The sequence below is a fragment of the Neomonachus schauinslandi genome, chromosome 9, assembly GCF_002201575.2.
Source record: "Neomonachus schauinslandi chromosome 9, ASM220157v2, whole genome shotgun sequence".
In the NCBI taxonomy this organism is placed as follows: Eukaryota; Metazoa; Chordata; class Mammalia; order Carnivora; family Phocidae; genus Neomonachus; species Neomonachus schauinslandi.
Genome location: NC_058411.1, coordinates 123,423,747 through 123,445,423, shown reverse-complemented (window position 1 = coordinate 123,445,423; position 21,677 = coordinate 123,423,747). Strand labels below are relative to the sequence as shown.

At 37.1% G+C, this 21,677-nt stretch overlaps 1 protein-coding gene across 3 annotated transcripts in view; it reads left to right on the top strand.

Moving 5' to 3' along the window:
* The window catches only part of TJP1 (tight junction protein 1), a 106,155-nt gene that overhangs the window by 66,764 nt on the left and 17,714 nt on the right, over positions 1 to 21,677 (top strand). For 2 of the 3 annotated variants that reach the window (XM_021680641.2, XM_021680639.2), the window contains exons 9-21: positions 2,040 to 2,179; positions 3,105 to 3,210; positions 5,887 to 6,037; positions 8,548 to 8,656; positions 9,593 to 9,812; positions 10,262 to 10,446; positions 10,550 to 10,645; positions 13,905 to 13,987; positions 14,723 to 14,933; positions 15,244 to 15,344; positions 18,857 to 19,207; positions 20,404 to 21,276; positions 21,430 to 21,527. In XM_021680641.2, the coding sequence (XP_021536316.1) occupies positions 2,040 to 2,179; positions 3,105 to 3,210; positions 5,887 to 6,037; positions 8,548 to 8,656; positions 9,593 to 9,812; positions 10,262 to 10,446; positions 10,550 to 10,645; positions 13,905 to 13,987; positions 14,723 to 14,933; positions 15,244 to 15,344; positions 18,857 to 19,207; positions 20,404 to 21,276; positions 21,430 to 21,527 (2,724 nt within the window). Of the gene's footprint in view, positions 1 to 2,039; positions 2,180 to 3,104; positions 3,211 to 5,886; positions 6,038 to 8,547; positions 8,657 to 9,592; positions 9,813 to 10,261; positions 10,447 to 10,549; positions 10,646 to 13,904; positions 13,988 to 14,722; positions 14,934 to 15,243; positions 15,345 to 18,856; positions 19,208 to 19,538; positions 19,779 to 20,403; positions 21,277 to 21,429; positions 21,528 to 21,677 lie in introns of all 3 variants that reach the window. The other variant, XM_021680643.2, reaches the window with a different exon arrangement.

Genomic DNA, 21,677 nt, shown 5'->3' with positions numbered 1-21,677 from the left:
AATAGTAGCTCTTTTGGGGAGTGCGTTGTAAATATAAGTCTTTATAATATCTTTTCCTGTGCAATTAAACATTTTTAAAAGTGAAATGTTTTCATCTTTATGGCTTCTGGATGTTTATCTTACTTATCCCCCTATCTAAGATTGTACAGATTCTCTCCAGGCGTTTTACAGTTTCTGATGCTATTGTTGCTGGCATACTTTTCCCTTTCATTTCTTCTGATTATAGAGGACATTGAGGAAAGTCTGTTGATTTTTTTTAATGTAATTATAATTTTCTTTATATAATTTGTTTTGTATTCTTTTATACTCACTAAAATTCTCCTCAGTATTTCAAGCCTGTTATCTCATGATTATATCATCTGAGTCTTCAAAATAGTGGTAAATAACCATAGTATTGGCAGGTATCACTGTGTGTTATTACTGATTTTAGTGTAGATACATTCAGCATTTCCCTGTTTAATATGGTCTTGGCTTTTGGTTTTGGAAAATAGTCTCATTATTAATTGTATTGCCTGTATTTTTGCTTTATTTGTGATTTTTGTTAGGAATGGCTGATGAATTTTTTTTCACATTGCTGTTTGACCGATACTTTTTTCTTATAATATTTGGATGTAATAATGAATTATGTGATAGATTCTTAATGTTAAGCCAGCCATATACTTGTGAAATAACCCTGCTGTGATCATTGTAAAATGATCTTTTAATACATTACTGTATTCCCTTAGCTAGCATTTTATTTAGAATTTTTTCCTCCATTTATAGCTTAAAATATTTATTGTTTTCTCTGTTTGTCCTGTCATTGTCAAGGTTTGGGTGTTAAGGTACTGTTAGCCTCAAATTGAATTGCTGATAGAATGTTGAAAATTTTTGAAATACAGGAGATTTTTATGATACTGTTCTCTGCATTACTATGCATGTTTGGAATTTTCCATAACAAAAAGTTTGGAAAAAATGCATTCTTGGACATGTATGTATAGTTTCTCTAGGATAAACCTAGAAGTGGAATTACAGGTTTTTGCATGTTTGCCTTTTTTGTTTCAATAAGTAACTCCCATTTTGCCCTTAAATAGTTGTACTTATTTATATTTATTTTACCATCCCTGTATGAGTACCTGTTTCTCCATGTCCTTCCCTGTGTTTTATATTATCGTGTGAAAGGTCGCATGAATGATGAGATAATTAAAAGCTCTATTTTAATGTGCATTTTCCTTGTTACTGGTGTGAGTGTGAACATATTTTCATGTTTATTGTTATTTGTATATATTTTTGGTGAATTGTCTCTTCCAAATACTCATTTTTCTCTTGAATTGTCTCCTTTAAACTGATTTATAGTTCCTTATATGTTCTAAATATCAAATATATATATACAAATATATATGTGTTGTTAGGCCAATATATAAATTGGTCAATATGTAAATATGAAGGTATTAAACTCATTACATATCTGAGGTCGAACTATATGAAATAGCTCGTATTTCAGCTGTTTGAACTAAAAAAACCTCATTTGGCATAACCAAAAAATAATATATATATATTTTTTAATTACCTGCATTTCTATGTAATCACTGTTGTTGGTGTATGAGGGTTGAGTTTTACTTTTAACAGTCCACTATTTTCGATGATACAGATTTTTAAAAAATATATTTTGGACTTAAGTTCCATCTGATATCGCATTTTTGTCATTAATATGCATAGAGATCTAATCTTTCTAAATTTGTGGACATTTGTCCTAACATCATTTATTAAATAAATAACATGTTTTCTGACAATTTTGAACTGCCACTTCCATAATAAATTTTACTACTGGGAAATAGATTCATCTATTTTCTGTTTTGTTACTTTGATCTGTTTTTCTATTTCTGTGGCAATACCACTCCAGTTTTACTAGGTTTTTATAATATTTTGATAGCTGTTAGAGCAAATCCCTTGTCATTGTTTTTCAAAGTTTGCTTGATTGTTCTTAGACTGTTCTCTTACAAATGATTTTCACAGTCATCTTTATGCTCATAATTTTTTAAATTTTATAAAATAATGTGTAGTCTCCGGAGCAGAGAGGAAGAGAGAATTTCTAAACCCGGGGCTGTCTCAACTCCTGTGAAGCATGCAGATGATCATACGCCTAAAACGGTAGAAGAAGTTGTAGTTGAGAGAAATGAGAAACAAGCACCCACTCTTCCAGGTAAGCCTAGCAAAATACTACATTCAGAAAATATTTGCAATCAGATTAAATAAAATAATTGTCAGAATTTACAGACAATTTAAAGATGTTTCAGTGATTATGGTTATTGTTACTTCTACAGTTACTACTACTGCTTTTCCTACTACATGTGTTTGAATTTTTCTGTATTTGACTTACAACATATTCCTTATGGGTATGAGGTTGGCATGGATCAGTAGGCTTTCATGAGTTTTTAAAAAATTTTTCTGGATAGAAATTATTCATAGTTAGCAGCTATTCACAATGAGTAAAGTTGTTCTTCACCAGTGCTTATTTAGGAGAAATATTAGATTGGCTTAAAAATTTTTAAGTTATTTTACCTGTTGAAAGTGTTTTCATAAACACTAGAAGTTATACACTGTAGAGATGTATGTGAGACCAGACAAGATCCATTTGTTTGAAAGGCCAGGAGATTTGGGTTCTATTGTCTCTCAATTTTTTCTCTCAAATCTTTTTACTCTGCTTGTTCAGTAGCAAGAATGTAGATATTTGAAAACAAATTTTACCACAGTGAAGAAGGCTGCTTTGACTGTCTTAAAGAAATGTAGGGATTCTCTCTTCTTCTCTTTTTCCTCTTCTTCCTCCTCTCCCTGTCCCCCACCCACAGATTTTTCAGACCCTAACAGCTGAAGCTTGGGAAGGCACAGGTAACCATGTAATGTGCATACTTGCTATAAAGACATCAGAATTTATAACTGTACTCTGTACTTTAAAATATATATATATGTTCCTTATCAGGTTTTCTGAGCTTATATTTTTGTTGATGAATTCTTATATATATATTTTGCGGGCTTTTTATTGTTTGGTATTTTCTGGGTTGCTTACATTATTATTCCAGTTTTTAATAAAGTGCTTCCTGCACAATTTTTAAATTTCTTTCTTTTAGAACCAAAGCCTGTGTATGCTCAAGTTGGACAACCAGATGTGGACTTACCTGTCAGTCCGTCTGATGGTGTCCTACCTAATTCAACTCATGAAGATGGGATTCTCCGGTAATGCGATTATAAACTTGTGTTGTCTTCTCTTTCCATTATTCAGCATTATTTAAAGTGAGAATTCAGTTGAGAACCATATTGCATATCCTTTTTAAAAGAGTGTATACCACTTAATGCTATGATTAAGGTTTTATTTCACATTATTTATATGATAGAATTAGAGATTAGTGAACAAAAAAGAAACTTTGGATGTTGACTTTCTCACCACTGTCACCTACCTAGTTTTTAGGTTGGGAATTACAAAAATTAAAAAATTGTTTTCTGCTTAGAAATCAGAATTTTCACGAGTTTTCTATTGCCCTAGCATTTAAAAAAACAAACACCAGTGTTTCTCCATTTTAACACTGTTGATATTTTGGGTTGGGTCCTTGTTTATTGTGGTGGACTGTCCTTCACACTGTGGAATGTTGAGCAGCATCCCTGACTACCAGCTGCCAGTAGCACCTCCCAGTTGTAACAACCAAAAATGTCTCCAGACTTCGCCAAATGTTTCTTGGGGACAGAATCACCCTTGGTTGAAAACCTGTTCTAGATTAGTTAGCAACTCAAAAGTACGTTTTTTATATTCCACACCTTTTACTGTTCTGTTTTATACTTAATGAGATTGAGATGTAAATTTCAAACCATCTTGATCATCAAATTAGTCTTTTGTTGCCTGTGTGGTGAAAGGGACATGATGTGAGTAATTCAAAATAACCAAACTTTTAAGTGAGTAGACCCCTACTCTTACCTGTTTTCTTTGCTTAAGGAAATTGGGTTGTTACTGCAAGACCCAGCTAGATAGAAAGAACTGAAATAGATGGGTAAGACACAAGATTAAAATTATATATTGTGTTAATATCAGATAACTGATAATGCAAAATTTTATAAATTATGAAGGAATAGTTTCCTTTTTCCTTTTCTTCAGAATTGCTTGGAAGATTTTATAACTCTTTAAGGTTTAAGAAAACTGAGATGATTAATTCCAGAGACCTATTTCTCAAGAGAGCCCTGAAGAACAGACACTAAAGAGGATTTGAGGTTGTGGGCTGAGCCAGGAAACATTTGGTTATTCATTCAAATCCAGTGACTGGATTTGGGACAGAAGTGGTTAATGGATTTACTTTTTGTTATTGCAAGTAGTTGATGTAACACCGGTAAAGCAGAATATAAAATGTCAGTCATCTGGGGTACATGACACTGAGACTGGGCCTAAAGCTGTCCTTTAAAAAGACAGATTTTACTAAGGGATGCAGACTACAATCAATGATTTTTACTATATCAGTGCGTGTTACAAAAGGCCTACCAGGGACCTGGAGTCTCAAGGACTTTGAGGAAGTATTTAAAAAAGCTCTCTGTACAGTTGGTTTGGGAGAGGACCTGGAAAAGTGGACACTATCACAGCTAAATGATTCACATGGCCCATGGTAACACTGGCCAGTACTTTCATGGAGGGACCAAGGGTGCCATCAACCCTGACAGTGAGTGACTTCATCTAACCTACAGGCTCTGATGTTTACATGTGGTAAATGTTCGTTCTAGGTAAGGAAATGGGACACGTGTGAATACCTTATAAGATCTAAAAGCTTAAGGTGGTCTTTAGTTGTTTTAAAAGAATTAGACCCCCTCCCCTCCTTCCTCAACTCATTTATTCATTTATTTGATTTGTGTTTTTTACTTTCATTGGCTTCTAATCATTTGTTCATTGTTACTTAGTGAATTAAGAGGAAAGGGACTTTTTCTGCACTTCATGTCAGAATAGGTAACAGAATTGTGTGTCTTCTTGACTAGAAAAGTGGGAGAGTTACGGAAACCTAGATGGGTAATTTGTAATTATGTATGTAATTTGTAATTAATTACCTTAAAGTGTAGTTTGTAATTACCGTTTCTCCCTACCCATTCTTTTAAGACATCCTTTAGTTTTTAAGGACTATTGCAAGGTTTTGGCACTACACTGATTATAAAAGAACGTGCATACATTAGTTCCTTTTCCATTCTCTGTCTAGTAAGAAAAGGGCAGAGATTGAATATGTGACTAATCCAGAAAGGCTGAAGGATGATAAGTTTTTTATTTAAAATTCAAAGGGACTGCAGAGTAAGTGATCTGTGTCAGAGTGCACCAACTGCCAAGTTTAAAAACCACTATCTCTTGGATGTGGCGATCACAATGGAGAGATTGAGATGTAAATTTCAAACCATCTTGATCATCAAATTAGTCTTTTGTTGATTGATTTTGATTCCCTGGTATTAGGAAAATTTGTCAATTTATGCCTCAGTTTCTACCTTTGAAAAACAGTACTTCTCAGTTATTCTGTATAGGTGATATGGTATGAATTGGAATGGAAAAAAAGGAAGATGTTTTTAACCATTGCAAATGCCCCACATGCATCCAAGACACTAAGAGTTGGGAAAACATTGTTTTTATAAAGTAGTTTTATAAATTAGTTGTAAAACCATAATTGCATATTAAATTCAGATATTTTTAAAACTTATTAATCAGAGAATAAAAGAAAGTGCCAGGAAAGCTGATTTGGAATTCTAATACTAAATTGTATTCAGTAAATTAGTGGTATGAGGGGAATTTCAGAGATGATGGTCCTTTGTTTCATTCTGAGTGTGGTTTTCATTGTAGCAGTTTACTGTAACTTTTCAAGCTTCTTTTAACCGTTTCAAATAAAATATTTGTTTTAACAGGCCCAGCATGAAATTGGTAAAATTCAGAAAAGGAGATAGTGTGGGTCTGCGCCTGGCTGGTGGAAATGATGTTGGAATATTTGTAGCTGGTGTTCTAGAAGATAGCCCTGCAGCCAAAGAAGGCTTAGAAGAGGGTGATCAAATTCTCAGGGTATGTCAGTATATCAGAGATATGGTTTGAAAGTACTTAGATCTTTAGAGAAAGACATCAAATACAGCAAACCTATTATTATAATTCAGTTGTAATCTTAAGTCACAGTCTTTTGAACCAAATAACCATTCAGATGAGGAATCCGTCTGGTCTTGGTTATATTGGCCTCGTCCCTTCCCGTTTCTGCATTTGCTCTTGTTTATTGCTGTGATATGTGTAACTACAGAGTGTGATCCTCTGGTTTCATTTTAATCTCTGATGTTCGTAAAACCTACCAAAAAAAAAAAAAAAAAAAAAATAGGCCTTAGATCCATATAATATCCACCAAGTAGTCTTTTTAAGTTCAACTAGACATTCAGGCTGGCAAGACTGACATGGGCCACAACTTACCACCAGTTGTTCCTCTCCCATGAGAGAGGGAGCAGTCCTTGCAGCAGTCCACATAGCTCTGTGGGACTTTCTTTACCCTGGGGATGGCTCACATGCAAGGAAATGGGGTGTCCATCGGGCAAATGTGTCAACTGCCTTGGCTCTGAAGCTTCATACCCCACAAGAGACAGGACCAGTTACAGGAGTCAGAAAGCCCAGCTTAGGTGTGGTCTCTTTTCTTTTGATGTTGTTGTTTTTCTATCTTTGCCATAAGCGATGCTGTCCAGTCATATAGTATCATCTTTATCTGTCTCCTTAAAACATCCAAATCTCTTGGCAGATAAACTATGTCCTGTTTTAACCAGAAGATCATCATCTATTAAATGTGAGTTCCTGTTTGCTCCACCTCTCCAGCGCAGACTGTCATTGCCACCTCTGTTCAGGTCTTCCTGCATTTGGCTACCTCCTGCCCCCTGTCCTGGATTCAGTCTCCAGATCAGAACCTTGCTGCTTTGCTCATGTTTTTCTCTTTCTCTCTCTTCTGGCTCTTCGTTCATCCTCCACTGTCTTACTTCTCTCCTTTTGCTGTTGAAATTGTTGTCAGTCCCTGTCCTGCTTCCTTTTCAGTCATCACTGTCCTAAAGTTTTATCGTCTGGCTTCCATCATAACCACTGCTTAATCTGAAGTTTCATAAGCCATCATCGACCTAATGGCACCCTCAGCCCTCGTTTTCCTTTATTTCCTAGCAGTGTTTTGACTGTCTTAAGTAATGTTTCTTGAAGTGCTTTCTTCCTTAGATTCCCTGACACTGTCATTCTGGTGCTCTTTTAATCTTGTAAATTCTTGTCCAGTCTTCCTTAATGGTTCTTCTAAAGCTTGGAGAATGTCAGCAGCTCCCTGCTTCTCTCTTGCTACAGGTCTCCATCTCGATTTTGAGGGCTCATGTCGGCAGCCCACCATCAGAATCTTCACTTTGAGCTCTGCCTGAGTCCCCTCCCCACTGTGCCAGCTGCTGTGGTCATTGTCCTCCATCTGTCCTTTCCCTTCAGACCTCTGTGAAAGTCAAGCTATCATCTTTGACTTACTGGCTTCCATCTGACACTGTACTTTCATTCCTCCTGGTGATATTTACATTGTACTCAGACACAACATGGAGAATGTTCACTATACTAAAGAAATTAAACAGACCTATCTCTTAACCACCTCATATCCTATTTGAAATCATCAGGGCATACATACATCATTTTATTTTATTTTTTTAAAGCTCTTATTTTCCTTTTTAAGTAGGCTCTACCCCCAACATGGGGCTCAAACTCACAACCCTGAGCTCAAGAGTCACATGCTCTACCAACTGAGCCAGCCAGGCACCCTTATGTACATTATTTTAAAATTATTTCTTAATAATTTGCTTTTGTTTTATATCATAAAAGTAGTGCATGTTAATTTTTTTTTTTAACGGGGAAAATTTTCAAAAGGTAAAATGAAGAAAATCTACCTGTGATCCTGCATATAGTCACCAGTAACATTTTTATAAGTTTCCTTTGGTCCTTAAGAGCTTCTGATATAAGTACATACTGACTTTGCAGACGGTGAGCCTACATCATACAGATGCTTTTACAGAGCTGGGACAATGCATACCCTGTTTCTTTTTATCTTATTTCCTTCTGACTTCTTTTTCAGAGACTAGTAAAAAGTAAGACTCTATTACTAAATTCACAGGAAATTAAAGAAAATCTTTTTTTGTTGAGGTATATTGGTATACAATATTATATTAGTTTTAAGTTACATTCGTGGAATTTATGATTTCAAAACTTAAAGCCAGAGAGTTTATAATAATAAATATTTGGAATTAGGAGTTGTCTTTTTGGTCTAAATTGGTTAGATTTTGCAGTAGATGACCATTAATGCCAGGATGCATTGTGGCTACTCTTTGAATGAATTTACACCTTTACTCATTTTACTTGCTTTCTACGTATTTTAAATTATATTATTTTTCTCCAAAGGAAAGTCAGTTTTTCCCCTCTGAAAGCTGTGATAGTTCCAAATTAGGTAGTCTGAGAATCTTTTTTTTCTGTGTAGTTAAGTATTTTCATAATCTTAAAATATGGCCAAGAGTAATTTGTGAAATGTATTTTAACAGGTAAACAATGTAGATTTCACAAACATCATAAGAGAAGAAGCTGTCCTTTTCCTACTTGACCTCCCTAAAGGAGAAGAAGTGACCATATTGGCTCAGAAGAAGAAAGATGGTGAGATACTGTCAGAAAATGGAGAAAATCTATAGAATTCTGAGAACTTAAATAGGGATTTTAATTTCCATTTTTAAATAATTCATTCAAAGTTGAGTGATAAATGAATTTGTTAATGTCAGAGTTTAAGTCACTCAGAGGCACAGTCTTACACTATGCTCATTAGAAAGCACGATTATAGAACCAGTCTTTATGACATTCTAGTTTAAGTAGCTATCCAGCCCTTCACAAGGCATAGAAAAATCCTAGTTGTTTATTAGCTGTCAGAACCATACAAAAGTGTACAGTTAGCTTCCAAATTTTTTACTAATGTTGTCTAAGCAATACATTTTTGTTAGCATTAAGTAAAGAGAATGCCTAATTTTCTTTGATTAGGCAGCTACACTTTTCAGTTAGAACAGGGTTTCTCAACCTCGGCACTAATTGTCGTTTTGGGCCAAATAATTCTTTTTTGTAGGAGCTGACCCATGCATTGTAGGATGCCTAGAAACATCCCTGGCCTCTATCCACTAGATGCCAGTAGCACACATACCCAATCAAAAATGTCTCCAGATAGTGCGAAATATCCCCTGGGGGAGAAAAATTACCCTCATTTGAGAACCATTTATTTAGAAAAATGGGAATATTTGTAATATTTGCAACAAAATTAAGTTAGATGATATAAATAGCACTATGTGTGGTTTTGGACAAGTTGCTTGATCTGTTTCTGCATTACTTTCCTCATCTGCAAAATGGAGGTGCTAAGCATTCCTATTTCATGAGGTAATGGTGCTGTACATGAAATAGAATGCCTAATGTGGTACCTCACACAGGGGAAGGATCCAACATATGTTGAATGCAGTTGGTTTTGTTATTACAGCATCTTCACATTATCTATTCAGAGTAATTTCTTATCTGCCTAGCTATTGATAATGTTTTTGTTTTGATTCCTTTTAGTTTATCGTCGCATCGTAGAATCAGATGTAGGAGATTCTTTCTATATTAGAACCCATTTTGAATATGAAAAGGAATCTCCCTATGGACTTAGTTTTAACAAAGGAGAAGTGTTCCGTGTTGTGGATACCTTGTACAATGGGAAACTAGGCTCTTGGCTCGCTATTCGAATTGGCAAAAATCATAAAGAAGTAGAACGAGGCATCATCCCTAATAAGAACAGGTATGAATGTTTAGATACCTCATAGAATAAGTTAAGTAAATGATGATGGAAGACTTGAATCCCACTGGGAAATTTTGGCAATGTAAAGAATCAGTTTTCATTGAATTCACTCTATGACTGACTTAGTTGTACAAACTCATTTTATTTTATTTTATTTTGTTTTTTTGTTATTCCTTTATTTATTTTAAGTAGGCTCCACGCTCAGTGTGGAGACCAGTGTGGGGCTTGAACTCACGATCAAGATATGAACTGAGATCAAGAGTCAGATGCTTAACCCACTGAGCCCCCCCAGATGCTCCAAAACTTCTTTATCTTAGTTTAGCCATTAAGATTTAAACTGCATGTAAAATTCTGTCTAGTATTTTGACATTTTGTTTCATCTATGGATCTTTTTCCGTTTTGTTTTTTTAAATATATTTATCCATCTGTCTGTATTCTATCTTGTCCAGGGCTGAGCAGTTAGCCAGTGTACAGTACACACTTCCGAAAACAGCTGGGGGAGACCGTGCTGACTTCTGGAGATTCCGGGGTCTTCGCAGTTCCAAGAGAAATCTTCGAAAGAGCAGAGAGGATTTGTCAGCTCAGCCAGTTCAAACAAAGTTTCCAGCCTATGAAAGAGTTGTTCTTCGAGAAGGTAGTTTATTTTTTATAGATTAACCTTAATACCATTTAATGTCAATGTGCTTAAGAAAGAAAAAGTATAAACTATGTTATTTTTTCTTTGACTTTCTCCCCAGCTGGGTTTCTGAGGCCTGTAACTATCTTTGGACCCATAGCTGATGTTGCCAGAGAAAAGCTGGCAAGAGAGGAACCAGATATTTATCAGATTGCAAGTAAGTGGCCTTAAGACAGACTTAGATGAGGTTGAAGGTGTTACCTTATTTGGTACTCCTCCAAAGGATGGGTCTGATCCATTCGCTTAATAGAAATAAAACTTTCTGTAAGTGAAAATTTGCAGTTTACCCAGTTTATTTAATTTGGAGGGAAATTTGATTGTGTCCTTGTTCTGTTAATTCCCTTTAATAATAAAAAGAATCACCATTTATGAAGCTGTGGGCGTCATATGAAAATTGTACAACAATCTTGTTTAATCCTGACAGTATCACCATGGGGTAAATATTAATTGTGTATCCATGCTGAAGTTGAGCAACTTAAGTCTTAGGGTGGTGGGGACCATCACCAACCAACCTCTTTACTCTAAACTTTCCTGATGACACCCAGCTAATGAGTGACAAAACTCAACTTTGAACCCAACCCTTCCTGGCTTCAGTCCAGTGCTTTCAGTCATTGAGCTAACAGAGACAAGTATATAAAAAGGGTAATAAAAGCATGGTTCATGCCATCAGTTATTATTGTAGGCATTTTTAGTAAGTTAGTGTTAAATATAAATATTGAAGATACAGTGCTTTAAATGCCTAACAGATTTTGCTTACAGATTCTTTTATTATTTAATTAGTTTAACTGTTGTGGTACTTTAAATATACAGACCTAGTTATGACCACTTTGGCTTGCTGTAAGCTATATATAAAAACTTTTTTTCCTCTAATTATAGAAATATTCACTATTTGGAAAGCTTAGAAAATTAATTTTGACATATATCATCATCATCCTAAATTTTATCCTATTGTATTTTCTTCCACCCTACTACTGTTTGTAAGCAGACTTTTGTGTGGAACTTTATTCTCTTTTCCTTTTTAATAGATACCACCTTTTTTTTTTTATTATCCATCCTGCAACCAAATTTTGGTTGATTAGTTTTCTGTTGTTTATACATAGTTGGTTTCAAGTTTATATTTTACTTTTATAAAGGATGCAGAAATCTGTCCCTGTTTTATTTGCTTATTTCTGCTCTACTTTGTTTCCCAAAGGATTTATTTCCTCAGGAATATAGCTTTTCCCATATTTATGATAATTTTCTTAGAATTCCCAAATACAGGCAGGAATAAGCTACGGAACATGAGCATTTTCTAGTTACTGCTGTGTATGATGGCTGTTGCCTTCCGAAGGGTTGTGCCTACATTTGTAGTTGTCGTTCTTACCGTCACTAGATGAGACCTGCATTAACACTTTTAAAGAATCAGAGCAGTGCCTTTTTTTATTATATTGCTTTTCACTTAGGTTGTTGGTGAAGTTGAATGAGGATATTTATGAAACTGAGAAGATTTGCAGACAAATGATAGTAAAATTTGAGCAAGTTTAGGAAGTTTATTTCTGATTCCCCATTCAGTTTGTTAGTTTTTTCAGAAGAGGTTTTTTTGGGTCATCGTTTGTAGGTAACATTTGGCCTAAAGAAGTTGGTGGTGACCCCACCCATAACCAAACTTAGCGTTTATAAATTCAGGAAGAGTAAGTGTGAAGACTTAAAAAGCTCTGTGTGAGGGAGTAATTGATTGCTTTAATTGAGTTTATTCTATACTTCAGCCAGCCTCTTAAAAAGGATTCAGGTAGCTTAATTATGTATCCTCTCGGAGTCCAATGAGAGTCTTTTTTGTTAAAAAATTAGTAGCATTTTCTCCAATCAAAACTCCCAGTTGATCTCTTTGTTTAATTCTCTGTTCACCAGATTTGAAATTTTGCCCTGTTTGCTCGTGGAGCTTTATCTTACGATAGTCTCATTCTCTCGAGTCATTCATCTTGCCCTTCAGTGGGACCTTTGTCCTTCCAAATCTCTGATTTTGTCTGAACTGAAACACCAGAGCTCCTCTTTGCCTTTCAAGCTTTCTTTGTGACCAGAGTCACAAACATTGCTGTGCCTTTTTAGTGGGGAACTTTGTGTAAATTGGGCCTCTGAGATTTTTGGCTAGTAACTGGCTCAAGCTGCACTTGGCATTTTATATACCAGTAGGGAGGGACAGGTTGCCAGTGTGAAACCACAGGCTGTCTCAGTTACAAATTAACAGCCTTCTCTGCTCCCAGGTTCCAAAAAGGCCTCTAACCCAGAACTCCCCAGCCAGTCTGCTACAGCATTGTTGCTGATGGGTTGTGGACCTGCCCAGGTATTGATTTCGTCAGCCCCCAGTGGCTGGATGGGGCTCCACCCAGAAGAGGCCTCCTAAATTTATCTCTGTTGCCGTACAAATAATGTCATTTTCTCTGCATGTTACAATGTGTAAAACATTTGGAAATAGTGCCATGCAAACCCATCCTAGAGCGTTAGGCAAAAGGAAAAAAAGTGTGTCCATTCATACATATTTTTACATCTTTTTTTAATGTCTTTTTCCAGAACATAGTTAGAAAATTTTTGGAAAACATAAAAAACATGTATATTAAAACTCACATTATTTCAAGTTTAAATATTTTATTTATACCAAAATAGAATTGATAATTTTGTTTTCCTTTAATGGAAGCAAGCTCATCAATATTATTTTAAAATTTACCTTTTTTTTTTTTAAGATTTTATTTATTTATTTGACAGAGACACAGCGAGAGAGGGAACACAAGAAGTGGGAGAGGGAGAAGCAGGCTTCCCACTGAGCAGGGAGCCTGATGCGGAGCTCAATCCCAGGACCCTGGGATCACGACCTGAGCCGAAGGCAGATGCTTAACGACTGAGCCACCCAGGCGCCCCTAAATTTACTTTTTAATACCTCATTTTCAATCGAAAGAATTGCTATGTTTGACAATTTTTCTTGACCAAGTGACAGTCTTAAATAATTTTTACTCCTTTCACTTACAGATTATTGTAGATTATTAATTTTGATCTTTCAAACATATTGCAGCAAAGTATTGCTTGATTGCTGAGGTTTTTTGGCACCCCATTGAATACTGCTCTTGAAGCGAGTGCCTTACTTGCCTTCTCTAATCCCAGAATTGTTGGGAAGTGTTAATCTAACCCAGTGGCACTCAGTCAGGGGCAGTTCTGCCTCACTGAGGATACTGGCCACTCCTGGAGACATTTTTATTGGTCATAATGTGGACAAGAGGCATGTAGCAGGAGGTGGCCAGAAATGCTGCTGAACAGGCCCTAGCACAGGACAGCCCCTATAACTAAGTATTACAGAGCCCAGCATGTGGTAGTGCCCAGTAGTTGAGAAACTGGTCTAACCAATGCACATCTGATGTTTTGTTTTTGTCCTCTGATGTCATGAATAGAAAGCGAACCACGAGATGCTGGAACTGACCAACGTAGCTCTGGCATTATTCGCCTTCATACAATAAAGCAAATAATAGATCAGGTACGTTATTAAAAGTTTACCTATTTCATTATAATCTGTGAATGTTGTATTTTTGAGTGGGATGGAGTTTAGTTAATTTGGAAGTAGTAAAGTAGCTTTTCTAAAAGTATTACTGGTCTACCATAAGAAGATTAAGCCCCCCTACTGAAGGGCATTCCAATAACTTTCAAGGAAACAGTATTACATGCATCAAAAGATATTTATATGCATAGGGGATATATTGTTGACTCTACAGGATCATATCAGGAACATTAAATTCGTACACTCTTTTTCACTTTACAGAACACAGATAATACTGTCAACTTGCAAGTATTGGGGCTATCTTAAAGTGAGCTGGTGAAGTTTTTTTTTTTTAATTGGGCCAGAAATTGTATTGAATTCTGATTACAAATTTTGCTAACATACTCTTGAGACATTTTGGAGCCCGATTAAAGGTCCATTACCATTGGAATGTAGTCTAGGCTGTGACTTTTCTTTTCCTCCTTTCAAAGGACTTTTTTTTTTTTTTTTTTGGCTCTTATTTTTTATTTTTTTTTAGTAACATATAATGTATTATTTGTTTCAGGGGTATAGGTCTGTGATTCATCAGTCTTAAACAGTGCTCACCATAGCACATACCCTCCCCAATGTCCATCACCCGTAGGCTGTGACTTTTTTTTGAAGGTGATCATTCTTAATTAACAGTATCTTGTGTCCTTGTTTGTTTTTTTTTTGTGTGTGTGTGTGTGCCTCCAGGACAAACATGCTTTATTAGATGTAACACCAAATGCAGTTGATCGTCTGAATTATGCCCAGTGGTATCCAATTGTAGTATTCCTTAACCCTGATTCTAAGCAAGGCGTGAAAACTATGAGGATGAGGTTATGTCCAGAATCTCGGAAGAGTGCCAGGAAATTATATGAAAGGTCTCATAAACTTCGTAAAAATAATCACCATCTTTTTACAAGTGAGTATATTAAAGGCCTTCACGTAATTTAAAATATCTAGGCAACAATATGTAGACAAAAGTATTGTGTTCAAATGCTAAAAGCTATATATAACCTTTGCCTTGGAAAGCTTCCTGTTACATTAACAGCTGCTGAGTCAAAGAAAATGTACACTGCCAAAATAGAAATTTCAAAGGTGTGTGTCCTCAGACATTCTCCTTCAAATAACTAAGAAATGATGATTGAGTTGATGCATTCAGGGTTGAATGAATTCTGGCTTTTGACAGTGTTCTAATTGTAAAACAATGTTGTTAATTTATTTATTTTCAGCTACAATTAACCTAAACTCAATGAATGATGGTTGGTATGGTGCATTGAAAGAAGCAATTCAGCAACAACAGAACCAGTTGGTATGGGTTTCTGAGGGAAAGGTAAGAAACTTCCTGTTACTTAACCCTTACAGTAGATGATATGACTAATCAGAGATGCCTTTGAGAGTTACCATTGTCTTCTGATTAGATCAGTACATTAGAGTAATTTGGAGAGAGTTTGCTTTTAAGTTTTTATAATTTGTATGTAGGGGTCATGAAAGTTGTTTTTGATAGTAAAAGTTTCCGAAATTTCCCCACCTATTGAATTACCACTTGAGTGGTGCTTTTCTCAGAGTTCTCAAATGCTAACTAAAAGAGCAAGAGTTCTGGCTCTGCCCCTGTCTGAGGAATGACTTAGAACCTGGCTTCATTTTTTTCCCTTCTCTGAAAGGAGAGTTGAGTGGGCTGGGTGGCTGGGTCCGTGTTCCCCAAAGTGCTGTCCTCTGCACATGAGATTCAGGACTTGGTCTGGAAGAAAAAGGAACTCTTAATGGCAAGTAATGGGTGGGGAATACTGTAGCCATAGCCCCCTGGGAGGGGCGGACAGCACAGTGAGGGGCAGCACTGTATCCACCAGCATAGGAAAGGCTTTGAGAAGTTGTAAGTAAAGAACCTATTTTATTACTTTGTTTACCTAGGGAATTTTTTTTTCCACTTAATACCTGTTCATATTGTTATAGCATACTAGATGCTGAACAGAGCAATACATCCTTTTTAGATACAAATTTTGATTTTCATATACATTCAAATGGCCAGCTTTAAAATAACTACTTCCTGTTGTCAGTCTTTCTGGTTTTATAGCAGTCTTTGATGGGAAAGGTCTGTTAATTTTATTGGGCAAGTTAATACAGCTGAAAGAAACTTTTGTTTTTAATATCTTTTACCTTCAGTACAATATTAATATGTTTTGGTTGCTAGAGAAGATTGAGAATATCTCTTGTTTTGTTTTGTTTTAATATTTCCTTGTTGGCTTGGTTTTTGTTGTGTTTGGCCCCTGCATGGCTCCTACTTGCCTCTGCCTGGCTATGGCTACAGATGCTCTAGCAGTGCATGCTGCATGCTTAGGACCACTGTGCCCTTTATCCAGAAAACACAACCTCTGCAAGAACAGATGTGAAAATGTTTACATCTAGAGGTCGTGTCTGGTCTGCTATTCCCACCTGTATTAATGTGTCAGAATCGTGGTTTTTTTCTACCTCGATTTGTCTGTCAAGTGTCCCAGCTGATATGCCAGTTATTCAAAGTGGTCTGATGATCTCATATGCATAGTCCATCCCCTAAAGTGGTACTGAGGAAAAAAACCACTGTATCACTTTATAGAAACACACTATTACTAATTTTCACTCATATGGCATTTGATACAAAGGATTGCAGTCCTCTCCATACTAATCTGTAAAAACACAATTCTGTTAGCAGCCTTTGTTAGGTAGAATGGTTAATAGCTTGCATTGGTGATTCCCGAAATGAAATTAGTTTATAAATGCACAAAATATACTATCTGCCTACCTGAGGGGTTTTTTTTTTTTTTTTTACCCACAAATCTTAATTTTCTATGATTTCTTTTCGTGATACTATTGTGTGCTTCCTGTCTTTGCTTGGATTTTAAAATACAGGTCTAACTCCCCTAACTTATGTGAGGAAAAAACAGATTTATTAGAATAGATTGATGCATTTTGTAAATCAGAATAGGTTGTTACAGTTTATTTTTTTTTATTTTTATTTTTTTAAAGATTTTATTTATTTATTCATGAGAGACAGAGAGAGAGAGAGGCAGAGGAAGAAGCAGGCTCCCAAAGAGCAGAGAGCCCGATGCGGGACTCGATCCCAGGACCCTGGGATCATGACCTGAGCCGAAGGCAGACGCTTAACCATCTGAGCCACCCAGGCGCCCTAGGTTGTTACAGTTTAAATCAAGCTTCATAGATCTCCTGCCCCTTCTATTCGAGTATATTTTATCATAATAGATTCTTAAACCAAAACCATTTCATTCACATTGACTTTCCTGAGCGAACTACTCTGGTCTAATTGCTGGAAAGAGTTCTTTTTTGCAAGATCTGACACAGTCTTACGTGTTCCTACTAAACCAAGAAAAGTCATCCTGAGACTTTCTTAACATGTAGGCATATGTCACTTCTTGGTCAGCGCAACCCATGGTTCTTGCTCACTGTGCATTTCATACCACTGCAAAGGCTAGGTGGATTGGTGAGTTGCAAGTTAATTCTTCTCCAAGGACTTAAATATTTCCCTGGCTGGCTGCTGGGTTATAGTCTTCCAGAACCCTGGTGAGTTAAAGGTTAGAGTAGGTAGCAAAAAGACTTCTCTTCTGCAGCAGCCGTTATAGAGTTGAGAAGCCATTGAGATTTCGATGGGAGAGACTCTGCTGTAACATAGAGCAGAGCCCTGGAATTCTCACTTCCTGAGCCCAAGAGGTACTCTGTTGAAAACCAGAGCCCCTGGGACACCTCACATACCCTAGTCTTTCTTATCTGGAGGGCAGTACTCAGGGTCAGGCTCTTAAGAGAGCCAGGCATAGGACTGTGTGGAATGTTCCATTCAGGCAGCTCAGGCCTTATGTTTGTCCTTCAGTCTGTGCTTAAAATGGAAGAAGGATTGTCTGAATTCTGGATTCCAGATCCTTCAGCTCTCCTGCCAAACTGGGCACAGTGTCCAGGCAAGATCTTCAGGGACTGTTCTAATTAATCCAGGTACTAGTTTCAAACTAGTATCTAATGACAGCCTGTTGATGCAACTCCTTAGATTCCTTTCCCTCAAATGCTTCTCGTTTTCTTTCTGGTCTACTCAGAAGATAATGTAGACTAATAAAAACCAACTCAGATCTTAATTACTTAAAAAAGAGAAACATGATGGCATTTCTCCCTCACCATCCATTAGATACTACATCTGTGAAAAATAATAAAGACAATAATTCTTAATTTAATGAGGCAGCTGGCACTTAGGTGATGATGCTTTTCCATTGTGTTTTACAAAAACTTGAGGACCAAATACCAACTCTTTTAAAAGCAGTTTTCTTTATATATATATATATATATATATGTATACATACATATATATATATGTATATATGTATGTATATATATATATATATAAATATATGTAAGCTCTTACTCAACTTGAACTGTGGCATTTATTTTCATAGTTAACTCTTAAATGCGCTGTTCTGTCAGTGTGTCCTTGTTTCTGTGAGTTTGGTTTGGTAGCATTCTCCCTCTTCACCTTGCTTTGGGCTGATAAACTAGTGACTGATTAGGTTTTGTAAACCTGAGTGTGTCAGGGTTTCTTCATTGACTTCTGGAGCTGAGCCTCAGAGTCCAGCTTTGTTGTGGCTGAGCAGCCACCATTTCGTTCTTCCAGGCCCTTCAGATCTCAAAGGGTGCTCTGTGTGTCTGCATGTGTGCTTGTACAGTCTTCTTGACCTTTCCTTGCCAGACGTTTCGAGAAATAGATGTGACTTCTCCTAAGAAAAATATCCTTTTCAATCTCCCTTGTAAAATAAAGGCCATCTCTTAAAGAACTACTGAATAAAATTTTTAATTTACTTTTATTTGACCCAGGCGGATGGTGCTACAAGTGATGACCTTGATTTGCATGACGATCGTCTGTCCTACCTGTCAGCCCCAGGTAGTGAATACTCAATGTATAGCACGGACAGTAGACACACTTCTGACTATGAAGACACAGATACAGAAGGCGGGGCCTACACTGATCAAGAACTAGATGAAACTCTTAATGATGAGGTTGGGACTCCACCGGAGTCTGCCATTACACGGTCCTCTGAGCCTGTAAGAGAGGACTCCTCTGGAATGCATCATGAAAACCAAACATATCCTCCTTATTCACCACAAGCGCAGCCACAACCAGTTCATAGAATAGACTCCCCTGGATTTAAAACAGCCTCTCAACAGGTAAGCAGCAAGCATTCAACGTTTTGTAGTTAGAGGTGCATTATTAAATTTTAGAATGTGGTGATTGAGTTGAAGAATATATTTTGTCCTTTCTTCGGATTAAGAATTAATCTTTAATTTCGATTTGAGAATACCAAGGACTTAATTCTAAACTTTGTGTGTTCGTCTTACACAGCAGTATACTGAATTTTTTTTTTTAATTGAGGACGTGAGGTCATAGTTTTGTTATTCAGCACACTTAAAATGTATGTCTACCAACCCCTATAAATGGAAGTGGGAAGTTAGCAGTAAACAAAAACACTATATTTAAAATATTTTAAACACTTCGCAGAAAGCAGAAGCCTCATCTCCAGTCCCTTACCTTTCGCCTGAAACAAACCCAGCATCATCAACCTCTGCTGTTAACCATAATGTAACTTTAACTAATGTCAGACTGGAGGGGCCCACCCCAGTTCCTTCCACATCTTACTCACCACAAGCTGAGTCTTTAAGAACACCAAGTACTGAGGCAGCTCACATAATGCTAAGAGATCAAGAGCCATCATTGCCGTCGCATGTAGATCCAGCAAAGGTACCTGTGCTGCAGTGTTGCCTCATTTGTCGCTCTCCATCAGTCGAGCACACGATCATTTTCGCTTTGCCCTTTAAGTGTTCCTTTGGCTTTTTTACCGTGGGCTTACACACCATAGTGCTTTCGAATCTGTACGAATCATTTCAGTTTTGTAGTTTGCATGGCTTCCAGTGGTATACTGATAATTTGAAAATAGGCCTTTTAATTGGCATTTGTGCTTCTGTTTTTATTATTTTTATTTTTTGGCTTTCAGTATTTTAGAATTCCTTGTCATAAGCATTTTTGTGTTTTGTAAATTATGGCGTCCATAAGTTTTCCTTATGATTTTTATTTTTGGTGTCCAAATCAAGTAGAATCAGTAGTTCGGTGTATTGATTTTCTGCTAAATTTAATAATTATCTGTAACTCACTTTTCATTTAGAACATGCTGAAACATAAAAGCCCCCCTACCTGCATTATAAATTTTGAGCTTTCACTTAAACTAGCTTTCTCACTAATCTCTTTCTTGTCTTGGTAATAAGTGGTAGAACATACCATTTTCACATATAAAATTCTATTTTCGTCTCTTAAGGTAGACTAGACTTGAAAACAAGCCTTTGTACTTACACATGAATTTTTTATACAGGTGTACAGAAAAGATCCCTATCCTGAGGAAATGATGAGACAGAATCATGTTTTGAAACAGCCGGCTGTTGGTCACCCAGGGCAGAGGCCAGACAAGGACCCTAATCTGAGTTATGAATCCCAACCCCCATATGTAGAGAAACAAGCCAGCAGAGACCTCGAGCAGCCCACATACAGATACGACTCCTCAAGCTACACAGACCAGCGTTCTCGAAACTACGACCATCGTCTCTGCTATGAAGAGCGCGTTCCTACGTACGAGGAGCAGTGGTCATATTATGATGACAAACAGCCCTACCAGCCTCGACCTTCTTTTGATAATCAGCACCCTCGGGACCTTGACTCCAGACAACATCCTGAAGAGTCCTCAGAACGAGGCTATTACCCACGTTTTGAAGAGCCAGCCCCCCTGTCCTATGACAGCAGACCACGCTATGACCAGCCACCCAGAACCTCCAACCTACGACATGAAGAGCAGCCAACTCCTGGATATGACGTGCATAATAGATACAGACCAGAAGCACAGTCCTATTCTTCAGCAGGCCCGAAGGCGTCTGAACCCAAACAGTATTTTGACCAATACCCACGAAGTTATGAGCAAGTACCATCACAAGGATTTACCTCTAAAGCAGGCCACTATGAGCCTCTCCATGGTGCTGCAGTTGTCCCTCCTCTAATACCCGCATCTCAACACAAGCCGGAAGTTCTGCCTTCAAATACCAAACCACTGCCTCCAACCCCAACTCTGACTGAAGAGGAGGAAGATCCAGCAATGAAACCCCAGTCTGTGCTCACTAGAGTTAAAATGTTTGAAAACAAAAGATCTGCATCATTGGAGAGCAAGAAGGATGAAAACCACACTGCTGGGTTTAAGGTAAGCATGTAACCATGCCTTTCCTGCCTTGGCTGCATGGGTACATTCAGCGAAGGAGCAGTTTGGAATGCTTCCCAGCTCCCCCTCCCCTGCTTAAATGAAGCTCTCTTGTAATTCTCTGTTCTTGGGGCATGTTTTTGTTCTGTTTTGCAGCCTCCAGAGGGAGCATCTAAACCTCCAGGTGCTCCCATCATTGGTCCTAAAGCCACTCCTCAGAATCAGTTCAGTGAACATGACAAAACACTGTACAGGTGGGTATGCGTTTTGGTGTTTGGGGCCTGGAAGTGACCAGGAATCTGACCCTTTCAGTCAGTGGTGGAGCCTCTTACTACGTCAGTAGAGGAGAGGAAGGAAAAGGGAGAGGGTCTTCTTTGTCCTTAAATGAAAACTACCAACCTTTC